The sequence below is a fragment of the Elephas maximus genome, chromosome 11 (assembly GCF_024166365.1).
Source record: "Elephas maximus indicus isolate mEleMax1 chromosome 11, mEleMax1 primary haplotype, whole genome shotgun sequence".
In the NCBI taxonomy this organism is placed as follows: domain Eukaryota; kingdom Metazoa; phylum Chordata; class Mammalia; order Proboscidea; family Elephantidae; genus Elephas; species Elephas maximus.
This window is the reverse complement of record NC_064829.1, coordinates 72,164,736-72,190,526: the sequence shown is the minus strand read 5'-3', so window position 1 is coordinate 72,190,526 and position 25,791 is coordinate 72,164,736. Positions and strand designations below refer to the sequence as shown.

The window sequence follows — 25,791 nt, the reverse complement described above, 5'->3', positions numbered from 1 at the left end:
CACGCACACACTTCTTTGAAGCCCAAATAAGACAAAACTTCTGATCTTAGATGCTACTAAAACATCCTGTCTTCTTACAACAGACCACATACTTAAAGTTTTACTCTTCTACCTCATAAAAAAATAAATAAATAAAAAGAGGGTTGTTAATGTGTCTAAGAATTTACACATAATCATTACAACACTTAATAAAATTTTTATTTTGCCATAATTTTAGATTTACAGGAAAGTTGCAAAGATACTACGGGAGGGGGGTTTCCAAGCTATCCCTCATGGAGTTCCCCCCTTCTCACATGTCACGTTAGCATGACACATTTGTGAAAGCTTCAAAGGCAGCATGGCTACATTATTCCTAACTGAACTCCAGGCTTCATCTGGGTTCACTAGCTTCTCCAGTAATGTTTTCATAATGATTGTTCAAACTGTCAGCAGCAAAGGGCCAGGTGACTTTACGGTGGTAATTTATGAACCATCGAATGACATTCTTCAGAAACTTTTATTAACATCATATTGCCTTGAACTATATGTTATTTTGATACTCTGGAGAATCAGGCCTCGGCAAAGGGTTTATCTCACTTAATAGTGTCTGTGAAATACGATAAGCGGCAATAATACAGCGACCAGGTAGCTAAGAAGTGATATTTCATTGATTTAACACAGTATTTGTGAAATGCAAAAACGTAAATGTAAATAAAAGTCACGTGAAGACAAAACGTTGTTTCAGTGGTAAAAATAAAAATCGGTGTTCTCTCTAACTGTCTAGATACAGCGGTATCTCTAGAATATATTATTTCAAGATTTGCTTACTAATATTTGAGCCTGAAAAAGGTCCAGATGACAGAACCGTTATTATAATCGTGATTTTCCATCTTAGGGGGCATTTTCATGCCATCAGATGGTCTTATTCACTGAGAAAGATGCAGGGTTTAAGGGGAGCAGAATCTTCCGTAAAAGAGGATGTTCTTGGTTTTGTTGTGCCTGATGAAGAAGAGGAATGGGTGGTCTACGTTGAATTCCATGGGTGGGAGTCGAATGCGGAAACTCACCTCACTCCCAGAGCCAGCGGCAGCCTCTGTCCCTTTTTCATTTATTTCCACAAAAGACTTGTGGAAAACATTGGATAAATACAGGTTTCTCTCTAAAGACATCCCTGAGAAATCAGCTTGGCTCGGGTTAAAGGCGTCACTTATGCCCATACGGCTCAGGGCTAGCTTGAGGTCATAACTCTCTTCCAGCTTGAATTTGGGAAGATGCACGGTCACTTCATACAGCTCCATCAGGTCTGCACTGGTCCACTCATTTAACTTCTCGTAGGTGATGGCCTTTTCTAGCTGTAGGTTTGGAACCAAGGGAGAAGAGTCAGTGACTCCAAATCGGAATGAAAAATATTGGTTTAGTGAGACCTGAAACACGTATAACTTAGGTATTACATGGATGACCTATGATCACTCCTATTACCCAGAAGTGAGTCCCTGGATCACGTAAATAGTGAAGTGCTTGGCCTCTAACTGAAAGATTGGCAGTTTGAATCCACCGAGAGGTGTCTCAGAAGAAATGCCTAGTGATATTCTGAACATCGGCCAATGAAAACCTTGTGGAGTATCGTTCTACTGTGACACGCATGGGGTCTCTATGAATAGGAATCAGCTCCACAGCTATTGGTTTGTTGTTTGTTTCTTTTTCATAACTGAGGAGAACGTTTAGAAATTCTCTGGTTGTGTACCAATATGGTTCACACTGTTGCCCTTCAGAATCTTTACTTTGCAGAGTGATAGTTCTCAGGTATAGGAGAATTAGATCTTGATCAGAAATAAAAGCGCTTCTATGATAGTATGTAAGACATCAACTATATGCTCAAATACATCAATATAAATACACATTTAGATGTTGTCTATACAAAAGTGTAGCTCTTAGGGTAAGTATATGCCAGGACACAAAATGAGCACTAGTTTTGTTAACATGGGAGACAGTTCTCTGGAAAAAAAATCAGAGGTAATTTTTCCCTCCCTGTATAATCACGATTACATGAAAATGAAAAGAAAGGGAAAAATACTCAAATCTTATGAAGTAATGAGCTTTGGTGGTAGGTTTGAGAGTATTTTTTTCCCTTTTTATATTTGGAATTTTAAAAATAATGAATACATATATATATATGAGGGGAAAAAAGTTTGATTTCTTTAATGACAAATTAGCTTCAAAGTAGGGAGCCCTGGTGGCACGGTGGTTAAAACACTCAGCTGCTCACTGAAAGTTGGGCAGTTTGAACCCACCAGCCCCTCCATGGGAGAAAGATGGGGCAACCTCTCTCTGTAAAGATTTACAGCCTCGGAAACCCTACGGGGCAGTTCTACTCTACCCTTCAGGATCCCAAGGAGTTGGAATTGACTTGACGGCAGTGGGTAGCTTCAAACCTCATGCTTCTGCCATTTTGGGGGTTTTCTAGTCCCAAGGGTTGGCTGCCAATGACACTTCATAGATACTGTACATCAATGATGTGACAACAGCCTCAGCTCAGGAACCCACACACCTAGGAAGATGGCTTTATCTTACAAAGGCATTGAATCTAAGAGTGTAATGTTCACACTTACCCTTGTTTTTACCATCCTTTCCAGTTTTCTGAGTGCTAGGATACAGTCTGGAAATCTTTTGTACACACTAGTGGGGCCACTGGAACAAGTGTTAAGTGCGTGTAAGTCTAGCACATATGAAAACTAGGCGCTGTGCAAGGAAATACAGGTGACCTCTTGCATGAGAGACTAATGTTCAGGTTAGGCATGAAAATGGTTCAGAGACACAGTCTGACCACAGTTCTCTCAGGCTTAACAGAAATCTGGCTGATAAACAAATCATACTGGAAAATAGTAGTGATACAGGCTGTTTCTCACGAAGAATATTCAAAAAAAAACAAAAAATTATAACCGTATGTGTTACGGAGAAGAACTGCTTCATTGGGATTTCTCGGCTGTAGTCCTTACAGAAGCAGATCTCAGACCTTTCATTGGTGGCATCTGGGTGGGTTTGAACTGCCAACCTTTAGGTTAGTAGTTGAGTGCAAACTGTGCCACCCAGGGACCTGAAGAAGGTTTACTTGATATAAAAATGTGAAAAAAAAAATCTTTAGAAGGCAATTAATGTTTTAGAAATATAACCTAAGGCTAGATTAATGTCAGCGATTAAAGAATTAATCAACAATCAGGTAAGGTCTCCAGAGAGAGAAGAACTGGACTCACTGAAGAATTACTATGATCAATCCACACAGCTTTACAACTGACAGAGAGTATACATACCTGTCGTATGTGTGACCACTTGGTGCTTGAGGTGTGGATAGATTACTTAAGCTTTCTGAAGAATAATAATACCAACCTTACAGAGTTTTATAAAGCTTAAATGACATCGTGAATATAAGGTACCTAGCCTTTGAACTATGATGTTTGTCTTTCCCGATGAGAATTGGAGAAAAGGGAGACCACCTCCTTATGTTTTTCCTAGACAGGTGAACACTAAAACCATCTTCATGGATATCTGTACCTGCTCCAGTCCAGTGATGACTTCTGGCAGCAGTATGAGAAGGCTGAGGTCATGGCTGTCATAGTCAAGTTGAAGAACCTTGGCTTGTGGCTGTTCTATGTGAATTATTGGAAGTTTTTGTTTCATCGACATCATCTGCACTGGTTTACTTGTGGTCTAAAAAAATAGGCAGCAAAGTCATTTGAAAGGTATTCTATCAAATCCTTAATTCTTTATCATCATTGGTTCTCACTTATCTGGGGCACTGGTGAAGTTGAGGACCCTTTCCTGAATTCTGAATATAGTTATCCAGATCTTAACTTCTAGAAAAATATATCCTACTGGATAACATCACTAACAAAGGATCTAGGGATTCCTGCCTCTACCACTTTTGTGGCTACCTGTATAAATCATATCAAGGTGGATTCTATCAAACACTGAAAAGAATATATAATCTTATGCAAATTATGTAACGGTCAATGATTCAGAAATTGAGTAAGTTGCATTTCATATTCAAACATTATAGAAAATATTATAGTATCATAAAAACTGCAATTCAGATGTTGTAGACAGTTTATCTGAGGAGTCCTGGCGGTGCAGTGGTTAAGCCCTCAGCTGCTCACTCAAAGGTGGGTGGTTTGAACCCACCAGCTGCTCTGTGAGAGAAAGAGGTGGCAATCTGCTTCCATAAAGATTTACAGCCTTGGAAACTCTTTGGGGCAGTTCTACTCTGTCCCATAGGGTTGCTACGAGTTGGAATCAACTGAACAGCAATGGATTTTAGACATATTATCCAGCATATGTGGGGCTCAGTGTCAATCTCAGCCCATCCATGTGCTGAGGAGGTGGCCATAGGACCTCGGCTGTCCATTCTGAGAACTCTAGGATGCTGTGATCATCTCAGGAATGAGCACACAGATGGCACCAGCCAGAGCCTTCCTCGGCATCCTTCTGTTAGAGCTAGCAGCACAGACTTTCTCTGTCTATAGGGTGTGAAGCTGAAAGACTGAATATAGGGTAGCCATATTCTCTGTTTATAAGAAGAAATCCTATCTTTCGTAGTAGAGAATGAAAGCAATACACAAATGAAACTAGGAGAGAGAGTGAGAACAAGAACTGAAATGAAGCTTTGAGAGTCTAGAAACTCCACTTTTGGACTCCACTGTTCCTCTTAATTACACAGTTAATATAGTTCCTCATTTTGTTAGAGCTAGTTTGCTTTTCTGTCACTTGCAGAATGTACTGAACTAAAAATTCCTGATGAAGTCAGATACATATCCAGCTCATTTCTAGCTAACCAGGTGTGCTCACAACTATTGTCCAGCTCCTTCTCCTCCCTTACCCCACTGACGTTCTGAGAACTACCTATAGTGTACAGGCAAACGGTTATAGCATTAGCTCCTCTGCACACTGTTTATATAATATGAGCCACCCTGGACTAAGCAACTGTCACGAACAAACCTCAGCCAAACAGTTCCTTTCCTAGGAGTTTGAAATGGGATCTATCAGAATTCAGCCTTAGCCAGACTGGGCTACAGCACGGAGGAGGTACTGTGGGATTCTGTCCTTGTTGACTGGGAGCAGAGAAAGTTAGACTTTTGCCTGAGAGAAGAATGATGAAAGAAACAGTTGAAAAGATGGAGAAAGAATCCTGACAGCATTTGAATCCATGTTTCCACTATGTCCTGAGACCAAGCCATTTCCCAGCCCTTGGATTCCATGAGATGTGTCTATAACCTTATGTGCATTTCTCTGCTTTTTGCTCTGGTGAACTTCCGTTACTGTTACTCGTTACAGGAACAAGTGTGTTATGTCCTGACACACAGAGGAATAATAATGAAAAAAAGTTGAGATTTAAGATTTTTCCTTACTTTCACATAGGAAACAGAAGAGTTTGGTAGAAGATAGTTTGATTTGGTAGAACGAGAAGAGAACTAATAGTGAGAGGCTGGACTCAGGTTCAGGTCTGCTTCTAACTACTGTGGGGCCCCTGCCATTCAGCCACACTGTAGTTCTCACCCAGAAAACCAACCCAATGAGTACCCTACCCAGCTCTCATGATTGTAGTTGGGCTGAGTGATAATATCCGTGGTAGTCTATATTCAGAGAAAAACGATGAAAGGGGAACTTACAGGTAGAATGGACTCAGGAAATTTCAGCTTAGCATTTCTTCCCTAGTATAAGCCATAGTTTATAAGAATTGATTTCAGAAGTGATCATTAACAGGCACCTACCATGTTTACTCTGAAAGGCTTTTCTGTGGTGTTTTCAACTGGGAATTGATATTCCCACACGCCTTTAAAGTAAAGGGCATTCACCAGAACCATCCTGGTTGTAGAATCCACAGAGTCCTCAGGTAGGAGATTCAGGATTTTACCTACAAGAACAAAAGGACAGGTTTCAAATGTCTGGGTGGCACTATGCATTTTTTAATTAAAGAAAACTTGATTCCCATTTTTTCTGAACCATGAAAGTTTTCTGAAAAGTTCTGGGCTCAGATTTTCCAGAAATGATATAATTAAAAAGGAAATAATTTAAGTAATATTCCTGTCCAGAACAGTTATGATTAGAGGAAAAAAACACTGGAGAAATAATATGTTGAATGGTTGGTAATCATTCTTCCATATTAATTATACACTTGTGTCTTTTAACTGTAAAAACTTCCTTCTAATATGAGTTGCATTGTGCCCTTTTTTGAGGGAACTGAAATGTTTTCTTCTTTCACTTCTGCTAACAGCCATAAACTGTAGGCTCCTTTGATAAGCTTCTGAAAGGTGGGTCAATGTTTCCTGTTGCCCAGAATTCTGCTTTGGGTAATTGCATCTATCAGAGTGCTCTACTTCCTGTTTCAACTGATATTTGACCCCAATACATTCTTTCCAAACTCCCCACTAAAGCACTTTGATATATTAGTAAATGGATTTATAAGAAAATATCAAACCAGGTATTTAGAAGTTTGTAATAGAGACAATGTTTGATAGCTATGAATTAAATAGAACTGGATTGAGAAAACCTCCAGCCAACCCAGCTTCACCACCAAAACAGAGACCACCTGAAAAAAAGGGTTGCTCTTTTAAGATGCCAAAATACACACATGGAAGAGATTAAAAAATTCCAAGGGCTAACTTTTAATACTTAATCCAAAAAAACTGATATGGATGATTCCCTAGGAAAATATTAATGGAAACCCAAGAACTAGTAGGAAACTGTAAAAAGTTATCAAACATGATTGAAATTTAAAAATTGTCAAGGAATTACCTCCTCTGAAAACAGTGTCAACTCCAGACACGTAGAGGAAATTTTTTTTAAATGTCTCAGTAATAGATAATGCCTACACTATTAAAACAGCTCCAGAGAATAAAATAGACACTTGATTACTTTTACTAAACTAGCATAATCCCAGTATGAAAACATGACAAAGAAGGCACAAAATCTCTCTTATGAATATACACAAGAAATCCTAAGTTAAATATTACCAAATCAATCTCATTAATATGATGCCAGGAAGGCAAGAAACATATAATATTAGGAAATCTAGCCCTGGTGGTGCAATGGTTAAGTGCTCAGCTGCTAACTGAAAGGTTGGCAGTTCAAACACACCCAGCCACACCACAGGAGAAAGACCTAGTGATCTGCTCCCATAAAGATTACAGCCTCCAGGCCCATAAAACAAAACAAGACTAAAGGGGCACACCAGCACAGGGGCAAGGACTAGACGACATGAAGGAACAGGAAAACAGGTAATAGGGAACCTAACATTGAGAAGGGGGAGTGTTGACATGTCGTGGGGTTGTTAACCAATGTCATAAAACAATACGTGTACTAACTGTTTAATGAGAAACTAGTTTGTTCTGTAAACCTTCACCTAAAGTACAATTTAAAAAAAAAAAAAATCTGAACTATAAAAAAAAGATTACAGCCTAGAAAATTCTATAGAGAAGCACTTCTCTGTAACACATGGGTCACTATTAGTTGACAGTCAACTTGACTGCATCTAACAACAATAACAACAACAACATTGATATAGTTAAGGATCCCTGGATGGTGCAAACGGTTTGTACTGAACTACTAACCAAAAGTTTGGCAGTTTGAACCCGCCCAGAGGTGCCATGGAAGAAAGGCCTGATGACCTGCTTTCAGAAAGATTACTGTTGTTGTTAGGTGCCATTGAGTTGGTTCCAACTCATCGCAACCCCATGTATAACAGAGGAAACATTGCCCAATCCTATGCCACCCTCACAATAGTAGGTATGTTTGAGCCCAAAAAGATTACAGCCAAAAAAAACCCTATGGAGCAGTTCTACCCTGTAACACAATGGGGTTGCCGTGAGTCAGAATCAACTCTATGGCAATGGCTTTGTTTTGGGTTTATTACTATAATTCATTGTTTTGTTTGGTCAGAGGAGCAAAAATTCTTTGATCTATTTTGCCATCCATTCCTACTTTAAAAAGTAAGGCTTCATAAGCTAAAATAAAAGGTTACTTCCTTAATATGAAAGAGAATATTTTTCTCAAAAAAAATTCCATAATGCTAACCATGAAGCATTAGTGGTATTCACGGTAAAGTCAGGAAAACTCAGATGTCTGCTATCACCACAGTTATTTAACATTTTCTCAACATGCGAGGTAGTATATTAAAGCAAAATAAATAAATAAAAGGAATATAATCGCATAAAAGGAAGAGACAAAATTATTAGCAGATAAAATGGGAAGCAAGGAGAATCAACTGTAAAGCAATGAAAACTAATGAGAAAGTTCTTTTAGGTACTGAATTACACCATGACACTAAATTTAATTCTTGTATCCTAACCATAAACAATTAGGAAAAGATATAGTTGAATCCTGGTGATATGTCACACTTACCAAAAAAGGTGACGAAATACTGTTAAATGATAACGTCATACATCCAGTACCAAGATAAAAACCAAGACGTTTTCATCGATAGAGTACTAGTAACATTTCTTATTCAAATTTAACCAGTTGTCCCACTAACATCTTTTTACTGAACCAGGAATTTATCCAGGATCTCACATTGCATTTAGTTGTCATTACTTCTTGATGTCCACTAAGGACAGTTTCTTATTCATTTCTGATCTTTCAGGACCTTGACACTTCGGGAAAAGATCAAGTAAGTCTTTTCCTGATGTGTCTTCCAGCTTGGGTCCAGGGTATGCAATTTGGGTGAGAATATCACAAACACACTGTGTGTCCTTCTCAGTGAGTCACATCAGGAAGTACGTAGTGTTCCTAAGTCCCATTGCTGGTGGTGTTAACTTGGAACACTTGATCAGTGGTGTCTGCCAGTTTCCTCTCTTGTAAAATTACTGTTTTTCTCTTGGCAGTTCATAAGTATCGTGAGAGGAGATACTTTGAGACTATGCAAGTATCCTGTTTCTCAACAAACTTGCCCAGTAATTTTAGCACTCTTTGATGATTCTTTCTGGCAATAGTTGTTGTGGTGGTGTTTATGAAATGGTGATTTTTTTTAATTTCCTCATTCCTTCTACACTTATTGAGATTCTATTGTGAGGACTATATGACCGGACTATATGAAGAAGAATGAGACATCAGAATTGGAGGAAGTCTCATTAACAACCTGCGGTATGCAGATGACAAAACCTTGCTTGCGGAAAGTGAAGAGGACTTGAAACACTTACTGATGAAGATCAAAGACCACAGCCTTCAGTATGGATTACACCTCAAAATAAATAAAACAAAAATCCTCACAACTGGGCCAATGAGCAACATCATGATAAACAGAGAAAATATTGAAGCTGTCAAGGATTTCGTTTTACTTGGATCCACAATCAATGCCCATGGAAGCAGCAGTCAAGAAATGACTATTGCATTGGGCAAATTTGCTGCAAAAGACCTCTTTAAAGTATTAAAAGGCAAAGAAGTCACTTGGAAGACTAAGGTGAGTCTGACTCAGCCATGGTATTTCCAATTGCCACATATGCATGTGAAAGCTGGACAATGAATAAAGAACGAACAAATCTGTTTTGGAAGAAGCATAGCTATAATGCTCCTTAGAAGCAAGGAAGGCAAGACTTCATGTTATGTACTTGGGACATGTTATCAGGAGGGATCAGTCCCTGGAGAAGGACATAATGCTTGGTAAAGTAGAAGCTCAGAGAAAAAGAAAAAAGACCCTCAATGAAATGGATTTACACAGTGGCTGCAACAATGGGCTCAAACATCGCAATGATTGTGAGGATGGCACAGGACCAGGCAGTGTTTTGTTCTGTTGTGCATAGGGTCACTGTGAGTCAAAACCCACTGGATGGCACCTAACAACAACAACGTTGTGAGGAAGAGCTTTCCTTCTGCTTGAATTATTAAATTCAATTATTTATTTTTTTTTATCAGTATAGAATCCTGGATATTGTTTTATTCTACAGGTTATAATTCATTACTATCATCATTTATTTTTTGCTCAAATTGTCCCAGATTTGGTCATTGGTAGCCTTCCATGTTGACTTCTGTGTCCTTCCGACCTCATCCCTACATTTTTTGAGCACTTCCTTACCTTCTCACAAGATATTCTAGGCTCATCTGTACCTTCCCTGCCCCAGCCCTGAAATCACCATTTCTTCTAGAAGACCTCTTTCCTTTTACTTGTTGTTGTTGTGCCCTGGAGTTGATTCTGACTCAGAGAGTGTAGAACGACCCATAGGGTTTCTAAGGCTGTAAATCCTAATGGATTTACCATATTTCATACCGTAAAGAAGTCTTTTGCAGCAAATGACCATCTTTCTCCTGTGGAACAGCTGGTGGGTTCAAACTGCCGACCTTTCGGTTAGCAGTTGAGTGTTTAACCACTGCACCACCAGGCATCTTTCCTTTTATTTAGGAGGATGAAATCTAGAAATCAAGATCTAGAAGCTAGCTATGCTAATTGCTACTAGAGTGCAATTGCCTCTAGGCCCTATCAGCAGATAGAGCTAAGAAGTACGTGTGCGTATACATTCATCTGTATCATTTATCTGTCTATTTTATGGAAAATATATCAAAGACTAGGATGTCATATTGATATCCCCAATTCCAGTCCAGCACCATGGCGTTCATTTTAGCCTTTGTTTGTACTTCCTTTCTCTGAAGGTGAGGAACCTGTCATTATTCACAGTAAATTTCTGGGTTGCTCAATCCTAGAACACACACAGTTTCAGAATTGCTAACCAATTCTTCTGTGAAAAACAAATTTACAAACTAGAGTGCAATATTTGCATACAGTTCTTTTTGTTCTTAGTCTTAAGTAAAGAAAACAAAAACCAAACCCTTGCTGTGAAGTTGATTCTGACTCATAGGACCCTACAGGACAGTGTAGAACTGCCCCTTAGAGTTTCCAAGGAGTACCTGGTAGATTCGAACTGCTGACCTTTTGTTAGCAGCCATAGCGCTTAACCACTATACTACCAGGGTTTCCAAGTCTTAAGGTATACAGTCAAAATATCCTTTTCAAAGTGACTTAATTAGCTCCAAAACAAATATTTGTTAAAAAGAATAAACCTAAAACAGTACTGTAAAGTGTGGATGCCACCAAAGGACTGGATAATTTGAAGAATTCCTAAAAAGAAAAGGCAGAAGGATTAGACTGAGAAAGGAAACCACGGCACAGAACAGGAATCAGAGATGACTGTGGGGAGGCCAGAATGCCCAGGGAGTGGCAAGCTCAAAGTCTATGCACACATGGAGCTTGTTGGGAGTGGGGGAAGGAGGGAATAAGATTAACTGAATAATGCCACTCATAGCAGTGACCTTTAACCTTGTTTGCAACTTAGAATCACTGAGGACTTAAAATATACTGATGCCTGAGCCCCATTCCCAGAGATCTAAATTAATTCTTCTGGGGTTGGGCTTAAATCAAAAAACTCATTGCTGTCAAGTCAATTCTGACTCATAGCGACCATATAGGACAGAGTAGAACTGAGCCATGTGGTTTCCAAGGAGTACCTGGTGGATTTGAACTGCCAACCATTTGGGCTTAGACATCAATAAGTTCAATTTAATCACAGCCAGGACTGAGAACCACTGGTTTTAAGCAAGCAGTTGGGCCTGCTGGCCTTTTATTACGGCTATCCCTCCGTGTCAGCAATGGATAGCAAATATACCAACTTACAAGCTAAAGGAATGAGTGAGGGCACCAATGCCATGGTGGGCAGGGATAGATTATCCAATAAGCAAGGTAAGCACAGTGCTTATCTTGCTTACTAGATCATCTGTAGTGAACAATTTCACATCTTTGATATTGTGAAACCCATCTGAAGTTTTTCACTACAGATTAGTAAGTAAGCACAAGTAAGCCCGTGCTTGCCTTGCTTACTAGGCCATGCACCCCTATCAGGGACTGTGAATTTGAAAAGAAGCTTTCATTCTGTAGGAAGGTGCTGTGAGTTTGGAAGAGAGATAGATGCCAGCCATTCCTAGAAGCAGAACCTTTGATGTGGTGATGGTGGAGGTAAGACAGAGACCAGTAGCTAGAGGTTTCCAAGAAAAACTGGAAGCCTTACACACTCAGAAGTTCCAGGCACAGTCCATCAGCCTCTCCTCTACAGTCACCACAAAACAAGTTCTTCTAATCAGAAGTCAGCTGAAGACAATTGTCATGGATTGAATTGTGTCCCCCCAAAATGTCTGTCAACTTGCCTAGGTCATGATTCCCTTGTATGATTGTAAGATTTTCAACCATTTTATCATCTGATGTGATTTCCCTACGTGTTATAAACACTATCACTATGATGTAATACGATGGATTAGCAGCAGTTATATTGATGAGATCTGCAAGATTAGACAGGGTCTTAAGCCAATCTCTTCTGAAATAGAAAAGAAAGAAGCGAACCGAGAGACAGGGGGACTTCATATCACCAAGAAAGCAGTGCCGGGAGAAGCGCGCATCCTTTGGACCTGAGGTTCCTGTGCTGAGATGCTCCCAGACCAAGGGAAGACTGATGACGAGGGCCTCCCTCCAGAGCCAACAGAGAGAGAACACCTTCCCCTGGATCTGGTAACCTGAATTTGAACTCGTAGCCTACTAGACTGGGAGAGAAAAACTCTCTCTTTGTTAAAGCCATGCACTTGTGGTATTTCTGTTAGGGCAGCCCTAGATGCCCAAGACACAAATAAGCTGGGAGTCTCAAACAAAAAGACAAGCAGAAAACCAAAGAGGATTAAACAATGAAGAAAAGTAACCCCATGAGAGGGAAGCATCAAACCGAACAAACAAAACAAATATTGGAGGAAAAGGAATTAAGGGAGCAAAAAAGACTTAAAAATAAGTAAAGTTCACATTTCAGAGAGAGCTGATATGAGATCTCACTCATGAAAATAAAAAACCATAGATCTGAGGGAAGCAAAAGCTTAATTGTTGCAGTAAGTTTCTTAATTAGGGGGACTGGGTATGAATAGCAGAACATACACAGCGGAAGAGCATATGCATGAGCTAGGGGAGTAGAGCAGAAAGACAAAGGCATGACAGCTAAGTATAAAAGGGAAATTGCAGCAGGTGGGCTAGACCCAAAGATTCCAACTTTTGTGTATTTGGAATACCCAAAGGCAGGAATGGAGAAAACAAACAAAGTGATTAAATAAATAACATACACAATTTTCTCTAGCTGAAGGAGTCTTTGAATTTAGATTTAAAATGAGTGCCAAGCAGAATTAAAAAAAAAAAAAAGAAAAAAGAAATCCCCTACCTAGAGCATAATATTGGACACCAAAGATAAAGAGAAAATTCTAGAATCTTCTTTTGAGGAGCAGGTAGGGCACAGATGTGTTATTTTCATCAACATCACTGCTTATTAATGTCTAGAGAAAAGATGAATTTGAACCTTGTATATTCAGCCCCTCCATTAGTATAGTGGGGAAAAAAGGACAGTTTTAGATATGAGATTTCTCAGGAATTTTATCACCTCCAGATACTCTGATGCGCTTTTAACTAATTAAAACAGAATGCATCCCAACAAATAAAAATTTACCAGAGAGGAAGGTATGGGATACCAGAAACCATGATAAAGAAAGCCACCAGTACAAGTCAGAGTTTAGTCTAAATAATTGTGACTGCACAACACATTTTTTTAAATTATCATTTTGAATTAATTCCTCTGTCATCCTATAGAAACCCTGGTGGCTAGTGGCTAAGAGCTTGGGTGCTAACCAAAATGTCTTTAGTTCGAATCCACCAGCTGCTCTTTGGAAACCCTCTGGGGCAGTTCTACTCTGTCCTATAGAGTCACAATGAGTCAGAAGCAACTGGACGGCAACAGAGTTGTAGATGAACATGAGAGCACATCGGGGATTGGGGTTTGCATGATTGATCCCAGGTTGAGAGAACTCCAGTTAATTTAAGTTTGATTGTATCATTCCCTGGGTTCACATGCTTTCAAAGCACCTAGCCTCTTGAACCTACAGGTGTATTAGGACATTTAAAAAACCATTTGTTTTACAAGGAATGTACAAAATGTAGATTTAAACACAACACCTCAAAGTAACACACAATTTTGACTCCAAAACCAAACCAAACCCATTACTGCCGAGTCGATTTGACTCATAGTGACCCTAGAGGACAGAGTAGAACTGATCCATAGAGTTTCTAAGGAGCACATAGTGGATTCAAATTCCCCACCTTTTAGTTAGCAGCTGTAGCACCTAACCACTAGCTACCAGGGTTTCCTTGACTGCAAGGCAAATATTTTAGAATATTCTTGAGAGCTAACAGTGCCATGCCACCTACTGGCTTGCTCATTGCACACAGTCTTGGCCGTTTTAGGCAATGGGATGGCCATTCTCTTTGTTGATATTTAGGGTCGATCCTTCTGGGCAGAGATTAATGTGGACATGAGAGTGTTCAACAAGCTAAATATGTGATAGGTTTGGATTACAAACATGTATACAACACCTTTCCCCCATCCCTCACTGTGAAGGAGCTAACAGACGATAAGGCTATTTACTATCTGAGAGAATGATAAGCTTCTATCTAACTGAAGTCACTGTATTTTTTTTTATAGCAGCTTAGCCTATACCCTAATAAAAACATGACCTTATTTTGTGAATTACTTAAGATCATATAGCACCTTTAATAGCACACTTTTGTTATTAAATAGTCACTGCTTTTCTTAAAATCACAAATGCAGCACTATTTCAAAATAAAAGACTACTTCGTTTTGCCTTGACTTCTCTTTGGAAGTGGTAGGGTATGATAAAATTCTTCTTTACTTGGTAAAGTGGTGATTTGATTTACATGTGTTACAGAAGAGTTATTGGGGAAACTGACCCTAAGAGTTATGGACGTAAATGGAAATGTTCTAAATATTTAGAATGTGTCCACAATTCTATTTAAGATATATGTATACTGTCTTAGTTATCTATGCTGCTGTAACAGAAATACAAGTGGATGGCTTTATCAAACAAAAGTTTATTGTCTCACAGTTTAGGAAGCTAGAAGTTCAAATTCAGGGCACAAGCTCCAGGGAAAGGCTTTCTCTCTCTGTCAACTGTGGGGGAAGGTTCTTGTTATCAATCTTCCCCTGGGTCTAGGAGCTTTTCAGTGTAGGGACCTGGAGTCCAAAGGATGTGCTCCCCCTCCCCCCACCCCCGGCTCTTGTTGCTTGGTAGTAATGAGGTTCCTCTCCTCTCTGCTCAATTTTCTCTTTTATATCTCAGAATAGAGTGTCTTAAGATACAACCTAATCCTGTAGATTGAGCCCTGCCTCATTAACATAACTGCCTCTAATCCCGCCTCATTAACATCATAGAGGTAAGATTCACAACACATAGGAAAATCACATCAGATCACAAAACAGTGGACAACCACACAATACTGGGAATCATGGCCTAGCCAAGTTGACACATATTTTAGGGGGACACAATTCAATCCATAACACTAACACATAGCTTTTTTTTTTTTTAATGATACTTGGAGAAAGTACTCCAAAGAATACCTGGGTGAAAGCTTACCTTCAGTCTGCTTTTCAACCCAAGCGTTGATCTCCTTTCTGATTTGGTCAGGAGTTTCCACAAAACTAACAGACCGTGGCTCTGCACCAAAGTATTTTTTAATGTCTTCTAGATATTTCTGAAAGATATAGGTAAAATCCCCTTTTGCAGAGTTTATCCAAAATTGAGAAATCAAGTCTATTTAGATTACCAAAAGAACTAGGTAGATGAACAATTACAAACTCCCATCCCATCACTCCCTTCCCTCTTCCCTTACCCCCAGTTTGGGTCAAGAACTAAACACCCCCCTTTTCAAACTTAGCAGGGCCCTGACTAGCCATGCAGAACCCCAGGTCTAGGAAGAATGTCTGCTGCCTATGGTTCTAGACCTTCCCCATCCTTTTATCTATTTTGATTCATGTGCAGGAAATATGGCTGGAATTGAAAGAAGAGCAATCCACAAATCCCCACGAGGAATCTCAAGGGCCAACAGGTCTTTGGAGTTGTACTTGATTTCTGTGGCAGGGATGGAACAGAAGTGAGGCTCTTGGGTCCTACAGCTGCTGTTGTAGACTCTAAACATCCAGGAACCTTGTAGAAGGCTCCTGAGGAAAACTTCACGCAGACAGGAACATGGACTTTTGAGCATGGTCAGAGGTTTTCTCAGGTGTTCCAGAGGGGCTAACCTGCTTTGGAGCCTGAGAAAATAGGCAGGACAATTTTTCTAAGGAAAAAAGTTAAGCTCCTCCTTCTAGCCCCTGGATATGCACCCTGGTGGCAGTCACCACATGTGGGGTGTAGCTGGGGTTGCTGGTTTTGAAGGCACCTGCCCTGGGAATATAATTCATTCTTCAGGATAGCTGTGGTACTCCTTCAGTTTGCTGACCTTACTGGGGGGGACTTGTAAGCAGTAAAAAGTGGTGAGCCAATTCAGCCTCTAGTCAGTGGTACGAAGATTATGAAGTCCAAGTTCCGTGGAATTTATAATTTAGTAAAAATAAAGCTTAAAGATCCACTAGGCACCACTCCCTTTCTTCACTCATGGGTTCTGACCAAGCCTTCATGATGCAGGAGTTAAGCACTTGGCTGCTAACCAAAAAGTCTGCAGTTTGAACATACTAGCTATTCCACGGGAGAAAAGTGTGGCAGTCTGCTTCCGAAAAGATTACAGCCTTGGAAACCCTATGGTCAGTTCTACTCTGTAGGGTCACTATGAGTTGGAATCGACTGGAAGACAACGGGTTTGGTTTTTAGTCTGGATTCTTATCAACTTCTCTGAGCACACCCAGGACATGTGGACATTTCAAAGGATGTTTTCTATCTCTGTGTCCCTCCCATTTCCAAGTGCCCTCCAAGTTCAAGCATCTCTCCTACTTCTGAATCAACCAGGAGTCCATCAGACTATCAGTAGTGAAAATATCTTTAAGAGTCCATTTGGCTGGTGTTATGCCTTTAGTAATAATGAAGCCCAAGTCCTGAACCCCCATAATTCAGTGGATATGGACAAGGATAGCACTACTACTTAAATCCCGATATATCTTTATTTGACTTAATTGCTCTCTCTCCTCTGTCTACTTTTGGTTGGCCTTTGCCCACTGGGTACCAGACCCTCATGCTCTCTTCTAAGATGTGCCAAAGGATCTGAGAGACAAGCATGAAAGAAGTAATGCTTGACACTCTCAGGAGCACTTGGGTTTCAACAGAGGACAAAGTCTCGGTCTTCATTAGTGAGATTTCAACCACTGGTGAAGGGAAGAAGTTGATATTCTTTCATGTTAAGAATGTATCCTAAAGTCTCTAAAGTCATGATATGAAACCTGCCCACTTCTCCCACCCTGAGGTCAGAGTTGCTCTTAAGTGCACAGTTTCCCACCACACTGCTATTATCAACTCTACTCAACGCTCCTTCAGATTTACCCTACTTAGTTACTCTGTGAAGCCCTGGGGGCACAGTGGTTAAGAGCTCATCTGCTAAACTGAAAGGTCAATGGTGCAAACCCACAAGCCATTTCATGGAAGAAAGATGTGTCAGTCTGCATCTGTAAAGATTACAGCCTCGGAAACCCTAGGGGACAGTTCTTCTCTGTCCTGTAGGGTTGCTATGAGCCGGAATTGACTCAACAGCACCCAATAACAACAGTTACTCTATGGAATTCTTCGGTGGTACAAACTGTTTAGCACTTGGCTGCTAACCAAAAGGTTGGAAATTCGAGTCCACCCAGAGGTGCCTCAGGAAAAGACTTGCCAATCTGTTTCCAAAAGGTCACTGCCTTGAAAACCCTACAGATCATAGTCCTACTCAACACATTGGGTCAGAAGCAACTTGATGCCAAATGGTTTTTTGTTGTTGTTGTTTATTTACTCTATATTTTTTGCTCCCTATTTCCTGTGAAACAAACTTTGGTCCAGATGTTATATAGATTGCATTTCTATATGTGTTCAAGCACCGTTCCAGGAATCTACCCCTTTTATGCCAGACATAAAGATCTGATCACTAGATCCAGTTTGAGACACATTATTGGTTTCCTTTACAACTAGATGCTTATTAGTTGCTCTGAATGATTGTTTCCCAGGAAGTATTACCACATTAAGATTGTGCCTGGGATTCTTAGAGAAATGTACGAAAAGCTTGTTGGTTACTCTCACATGGCCCTTTATTTCCCATCAATGAAATTGCACTTACGTTGTGAAATGGGTGAGCTTTCTCTGCATATAACCCATTGGCTGTCTTAAGGATGTAAGCATTGCTGGGCTTGTTGATCTCCGAGATAAGTGTATGGAAATCAGAGCATATTTCTTCAGCTTTGCCCAAGTTGAATTCCTTTAAGAAGGTAGTAGAAGGAAAGAAAGAAAAGGTATTAGTCACATAAAAAATGTTGAACAAGAACTATACATATGTAAAAAACCTACAGATAAATGAAATGATTTGGTATATTGCAAACAAAAGCTGAAAGACAATTTTAAGGTAGCTAAAAAATATTTTCCTTAATGTTACCAATGCAAAAAATTCAAAGTCATCGGGGCACTGTAGTCTTCACATTTAGTTTGCAAAGACAGACAAGAACGCTTTTAAAGATGGAGCAATTTTGACAGGGAAAAAAAGTTGGGGGGAGGGAATAAGGGAAAAAAATATGACCTTTCAAAAAAGTGTACACATTTTCTATTCTGAAAAGCACTTCTGTAATTTTAACATATCTTTTTCTAAGAAAAGTTACCTGCTAAGGGTTGCTTAAATTAGCCACTAAAACACCACCCTAAAAGTGCTTTCTCCTTCCTTAATCATTGGATGACTTAGTTATTTGGATATTAAAAGATAAGATATACCATTTTCCTTTTCTTTTCACTTTCAGGACAAGATTTGATGTCCTGGTCTTGAGTCAAGTGAAGGGCCTGTAATTTCAGCAAAAAGAGCATATGTGAGTGCACTTTGCAGAGAAGCAATCATATGAAATACGCACCAAGAAATACAAGACATTCATTTCTATAGCTACCAAACACGTAATGAATTAGCCATGGGAGCTCTGATTTGACTTAAATGGTGTGTTAGCTGAACTAACAGAGTAAGCCAAGAGCTGCTTTTAAATAAATAAAGCTTAATTTAAGCCCTGGTTGCAGAGTGGTTAACAGCTATGTCTGCTAACCAAAAAAGGTCAGTGGTTCGAACCCACAAGCCACTCCACGGGAGAAAGATACAACAGTCTGTTCCCATGAAGATTATAGACTTGGAAACCCTATGGGGCAGTTCTACTCTGTCCCACAGGGCCACTATGAGTTAGAATCAGCTCCATGGCAAAGGGTGTGGGTCATCCCTTTATTTTAATATTTCTTTTAAGACATTTAGGATGACGTTGGGAAAATTCTCTTATTTTCCAAGTTTCACTTCTATCTGTGGCTATTTTGAAAAGAAGGCTAGGTGTTCAATTGAGACGACTACTTAGATAATTTAAGCAAAAGCCACCATTGCCTCGGTTATCTAGACAATTCAGGGATCTTAGTTTTTTTTGTTGTTTTTTTTTTTCTAGATAAGTACTTCAGTTCTCATTTTCTACCACCAATTGACGCAGGTTGACACAATCTTTGCCTTCAGGAAAGCATTTCATTTGAAAGTTAACAGGGAGGATGTGGCCAATCCTTGTTTCCCCTGAATTGTACAAAAGTAGAACAGAAGGCAATGATTCCATCTCCCACATCCTGGGCCCAGCTCACTATAAGGAGTAAAGTCCATTTTACCATAGGTTGTGCTGACTCACGGTGACAGAACAGGGGCCATATACCCTACTAAGAGGGGTTCAGAGCCAACACATCAGGCTCATTTGCAAACTGAAGCTGTTATTTACTTAAATAATATTTAGATAAAACATGGGCAAGCAACACCCAGCAATATATTTATATGAAATGGACTCAAATTGCAGCCTATCTAAGCTCAAGTCTCTCACATTAATGGTTAAGCCTTTTCAACTTAATTGACCAGGATTAAGTAGGTGTGAAGGAGGATTTTGTTGGTGTTTTTGCTTTTAAGCCACACAATATCCTGTGAACTGTAAGAGTAAGGGTGACATCCTAGTCTCAAACCAACAGAATATATATTCCTCCTCTGTCACTCAGAATTGCTGGTTGTGCACTTTTCTTTCCTTGTCACATAGGGCACCCCCGTATGGGATATGAAAACTACTTTGTTGCTTGGTCTTTTGATTGTTGCATGATTTGGGGCTGGATTCACTCTTTTCCGCTTTTATTTATTTTAATTATTTACTTAAAATGCGCACATACACATACGTATATACATATATGTGTAGGAGTCCCTGGGTGGCACAAACGGTTAAGTGCTCAACTATTAGCCGAAAGTTTTAAAGTTCAAACCCACCCAGAGGCACCTCAGGAGACAGACCTGGTGATCTGCTTCTGAAAGGTTACAGCTTTGAAAGCCCTGTAGAGTAGTTCTACTCTGCACACATGGGGTCGCCATATGTCAGAACTGACTTGATGGCAACCACCATATATGCATATCCAAAACCAAACACGTTGCCATGAAGTCAATTCTGACTCACCCCATAGGACAGAGTAGAATTGCCCTTTAGGGTTTCCAAGGCTGTAACCTTTATGAAACCGTGGTGGCATAGTGGTTAAGAGCTACGGCTGCTAACCAAAAGGTTGGCAGTTTGAATCCACCAGGTGCTCCTTGGAAACCCTATGGGGGCAGTTCTACTCTGTCCTATAGGGTCGCTATAAGTTGGAATTGACTCGACGACAATAGGCTTTTTTAATCTTTATGGTAGCAGACTGCCACATCTTTCTCCTGCAGAAGAGCTGGTGGGTTCAATCCACTGACCTTTTGGTTAGCGGCCAAGCGTGCGTAACCACTGCACCACCAGTGAGTTTACGCACATATTTACCTATACCTATGGCTATTTTGCTATATATTTTGCTGTCTATAGCTGTATAGAAAATATTTATAACACTACGCTTTGAGGAATACTTTTAGCAAATCAGTAGTTCCTTGTACAGTAAAGTTGTTTTGCTTTTTTAATGTTATCTCTTTGTGGGCTCTTTAATAGTATTAGTCAGCATCTTTCTGATCTCACCAAGATTTTCTTGAAAATCCAAAGGGAAAAAAAAAATCAAGTGAATTCTCTTCCTACTGCTTTGTTTGGTTGTTTCTTTGTTTAATCCATGCATGACGTTTGGATTTAAGTTCGACCCCTTTGTTCCTGAAAATGTTAATAATCAAAATGAAATGTTCTTGGTGTTGAACCAAAATTGATTGACTCATCATTTCTCCATTTTCTTTTGCTAGAGCACATGGGTACGTAAATGGTTTTCTTAGCAAGAGTTTTTAAACTGACCCACATTCCTAGGCATCTTTACATGGCCTAGGATTTTTGGAGGATATTACTGTAAAATGTACGCTATTGGGTGTTCAGGAGCTAACTGAAGATAAAAGCAAAGACAGTGTTTAGTTTGAAGGCAGCACAGGATGGCTGACTGTTCCTACTCACCTGGGCTATTTGGGCTGCAGTGGTACCTTTGGTGCCCAAGTACACCATGGCCAAGGAAGTTGAGATGCCCCAGGGAGAAAAGAAAATATTTTTACCCTGTGCAGACTCAGCTAGCTTTTTGCTAAGCTCCAGGGCAAACTCACTGATTGATGTTGCTAGAGAGTCCATTGGGAAAACCTAAGAAAAATAAAGCAAGTGTTAATATTCTTTTCCATTTATTTTATTTTTTGTAAAAGGATTTGTTAGCTTACAGTTTAGATATAGCTGTGAAATATGCAAAATCCTCCCCAGGGGAACTATTTTATGCTCTCATGATGCCTTTTAATTTTCTGCCATAACCAAAAACCAGTTGCCTTTGAGTTGATTCCAACTCCTGATGACGCCGTGTGTGTCAGAATAGAACTGTGCTCCATAGGATTTTCAATGGCTGATTTTCTAGAACTAGATTTCCAGACCTTTCTTCTGAGGTGCCTTTGGGTGGAATTGAACCACCAACCTTTTAGATAGCATCCAATCAGATCAACCGTTTGTACCACCCAGAGATTCCTCAGTCACTAATTAGGTGCTGCTGAGTCAGTTCCAACTCATAGCAACCCTGTGTACAATGGAAGGAAACACTGCCTGGTCCTGTGCCATCCTCACAGTCGTTGCTATGTTTGAGCCCATTGTTGCAGCCACTGTGTCAATCTATCTCATTGAGGGTGTGTTTACTTTATCGATCAGGATGTCCTTCCCCAGGGACTTGTCCCTCCTGATAGCATGTCCAAAGTACATGAGGTGAAATCTCACCATCCTTGCTTCTAAGGAGCATTCTGCCTGTACTTCTTCCAAGACAGTTTTTTTCATTCTTTTGGCAGTCCATGGTATATTCAATATTTTTCCCCAACACCATAATACAAAGCCATCAAATCTTCTTCAGTCACTCACTAGAAAGCCTCTGAAGCTGGTTTTCTTCAGCAAGGAGCCTCAGGTTTTTTCACTCTTTGATATTCAGCTTCTAAATTTTACCTCTAATTGTCCTGGTATTTTAATTAAAATGTCATTTAAAACTGGGTCTCCATCAAAGAGTTAGCTAGTGTAATCTATTGCCATTTTATAGCAAAACAATTTCTCAAGTTGGTTAGATGATTAAAAATAGATTCAATTCCTAGGCTTACCCACTCCCATTAGTGTGAGTGCCATAAGAGCTTGGCCTCACTCTGACATCTCCTCACCTTCTGAGAAACTAGAATGAGAGCTTTTAGGAAGGTTGGGGTCCTCTGTAGTCAAATAGTTGAATCAAGTGGGAGGCGTGTGTAGGCAAAGTTTTGGTTTCATCATGAATTTTGTTAACACCGATACTGCTGAAATCCTTCCTAACCATAGGCTTATAGGTAACCAAACAGCTTCCCAGCTTCTAAATAATGTCCTGGGTGTGGCTTCCGCCCATTCCAGAAGTTGACAATAATCCCAGCCTAATATTATTTGATTAAAAAAAAAACTCGTTTTGCAGTAACTCTACCCCCTTATAAAACATTCAAAACTTTCCTGTATTTTTTCTCAACAGATTCAATGTCATCTTAGAAATAACTTCCCTAGTTTCCTAGGGCTGTATCCATTCAAATGACACTTTGCTTACTACTTATATACTAAAGCTTTGCTTTTTTAAATCACAAATTATATTCACATGGACAATGCCTGACTCCATGGCCAAACCACACTTATCATGAAGAAAGGAGAAAGTATTATCTTAGAGCTTAGAATTTTTATCTTTCTACCTATGGTTTATGGTTACCCTAGAGTTCAGCTACTTGCTAAAAATTCCTGAGAAGAATAATTCTCTCTAATTAAAGAGCTAATTTCTTGTGAAAAGTTAGTATCCAGTTATCTTCAGCTTCCTTATTTCCCCCATCAACATCATTATTAGCATCTATTAAGGCATAATCTAGAACATACATATGAGGGAGGTAATAGTGTGGGATGTTTTAAGATCAAAACCTGGTGCAGGTTGCGGGGCTAGGAGCTTAGATAATTCCATGAAAGAGAAGAATGCTAATGTCTTATGGAATTGTGGCCAGGATAGGAAGGTGGGATGTCAGGTGGGGGGTGCAAGTGGGCTCAAACCATTAGTTCTACACACTAATGACCAGTATCTAAATTCATGTTGCCAGTTCCATTCCTCTAAAGGGTTGAAAAGATTTTGTCTCAGTTACCAAGATGATTCTATTTTTCTTTGCCTGACAGTTCCAAAAGTAGCAAATCCAGAAACATGATAGGAGGAAGCTCCATTTGTGGTTTTGTAATTCCTTAATTAGTGGTAATTAAGTTTCTAACCTCTTAGGAGATGAATAACCTCTCCCCCTTAACATTCTTTCCAGTACAAACCTTGAACAAGCTCAGGGCTGGGTCTCTCTAATTTGCACAGAATTCTTGGGAGATGGAGCCTTATAAAAATAGCAATGCTAAAGCCAATTCTTTCTATGCTTTTAGGGAGCCTTGAGAATTCATTTAACTAGGCACTTCAACAAAGAAAAAAAAAACATAAGTGACATTTTTAACCAAAGAAATATTTACAATACCTGTTTTTTTCCTCTGGAGGAGAATTGGCAGTTTGTCCCTTGAGTAAGAGATTGTGGCTGAAGAGTTAAGTAACTTTTAACTGTAGGGGGGGAAAAAAAGTTCTAGCTCCTCCCTCTCCTTGGCCCCACCTTTTGATTCCTTTCACAAGCCTGTACACACTCTTCCTTTCAGACTTAACTTGCCCAGAAGCTCAATTAAAAAGACAGAGAGAGATGATAGAGATTTTTGCCTGTATTGTCGAATTGCACACAATTTCCATGTCTGTCCACATGTAGAGACCTGAATTCTGACACATTTTAATTCACACCCTCCTTGCTTAACCACTTCTCCAGTCTGGTAGCAAGGAGAGTGGTGTTCCCCAACAGGCTTTTTTTTTTTTTTTTTAAGCAAAACCAGAAAGCTTCAAATTAGTGGAATAATAATGGCCAATAAAATGGAACATGTTGTTGGTGAAGTATTTACCATTTAAATGCTAAAATTGCTCTAAGGTACTGATGTGAAAAACACCAAGAAGTTCTGCTTCTCCTGTCCTTTAGAATGTTAGTGTGGAACCCAGAGCAGAACTTCCCCATGGGATGTCATTCTCCCCACCAGCAGGGACAAGGGGTCTGGTTCAAGGCTTCTAGACAGTTACTGAGGAGAATGGTGAGTCATCCTTTCTGGTTCTCTTTATTTCTCCCTTTGAATGTTCTCTCACCCTGCCTTACTCACTACAAAGGAAGAAAGTTAGGTTCATAACTTCATTTTCTATCATGGTGTGATGTGCATAAGGCTGCTTTGGGTGACATAAATGTTTAAGCACTTGGCTACTAACTGAAAAGGTAATGCACCAAGTCAACCCAGAGGTGCCTTGAAAGAAAGACCTGGTGATCTGCTTCTGAAAAGTCACAGCCATTGAGACAGGGTGGGACAGCTGGTGTCAGAATTGGTAAAGATGGTGGAGAGAGGAGGCATGTCTGACCTCTGCCTCATTGGAATCAGCCGTGGCCTATTATTGATCTTGATTTTCCTTCCCACTCATGAAGTTAGAGGAGGCCAGATGCTTCTGCCATGCCATTTTTACATGGGGGCACTCACACCTTCTGGCTAACTGGTTCAGAGTTTAACACTTGCATGTTGGTATGGAACCCAGAGAATAGCACTACTCTGGATTTGGATAGAGAACAGGACACATGGCAGGAAATTCTGTGGTGCCTGCCTGACTTGTGCTGAGCAGATAGGTTATTCACGCTACCCCAGGACTATTATTAACTAAAAGTATACTATGGAGCCCCAGATAGAGGAACTTCTTGTCTTCTTGACTGGCAGCAGCTCACCAGGGCTGACACAGTTGCATCTGCTCAGTGTGGAGATGGGCCAAGTTATTTATGTTACATTCAATGCATCCATGTGGATTCTGCTGAATCAGCCAAGAAATGGTTTCATCTTCTTTAAAGTCCCAGACTAAGTTTTATTTATTTTTCTCCAAAATCTTCTCTAGATGCCCAGTTACCTTTGGTTAAAATCCCCAAATATAGACATACTGTCTAGTACTTAAGATCATGGTTGTGCATTATTTTGCTGCCTGTTGGGAGGTGGAAACAGAGAAAGAGGGAATTATATATTAAGTTAACCAGACAATATTATTAGTATAATTTTGTTTGTTGTTATTTACAGACTGCCTAGGTATATATAGCAACATGGACATATTATTAGTGGGGTATGAGGGACAGGAACTACTTGAAAGGAGAACAGGGGTAGGAGGAAGAGTTTTTGCTCTAAGCATTTTTATGATATTTCATGTTTGAACTGGGTGGAT

At 39.8% G+C, this 25,791-nt stretch overlaps 1 protein-coding gene across 1 annotated transcript; it reads right to left on the bottom strand.

Moving 5' to 3' along the window:
• Positions 1 to 190: 190 nt before the first annotated feature.
• Positions 191 to 24,040, bottom strand: SERPINB10 (serpin family B member 10). Its single transcript, XM_049900269.1, has 8 exons — positions 23,993 to 24,040; positions 21,435 to 21,611; positions 18,763 to 18,828; positions 18,122 to 18,259; positions 15,460 to 15,577; positions 5,742 to 5,884; positions 3,529 to 3,684; positions 191 to 1,331 (listed from the first exon to the last, which is right to left on the bottom strand). Exons 2-8 carry the CDS (start codon positions 21,600 to 21,602, stop codon positions 927 to 929), a joined length of 1,194 nt encoding a protein of 397 aa, XP_049756226.1. The 5' UTR covers positions 21,603 to 21,611; positions 23,993 to 24,040; the 3' UTR covers positions 191 to 926.
• Between the last annotated feature and the right edge of the window lie 1,751 nt (positions 24,041 to 25,791).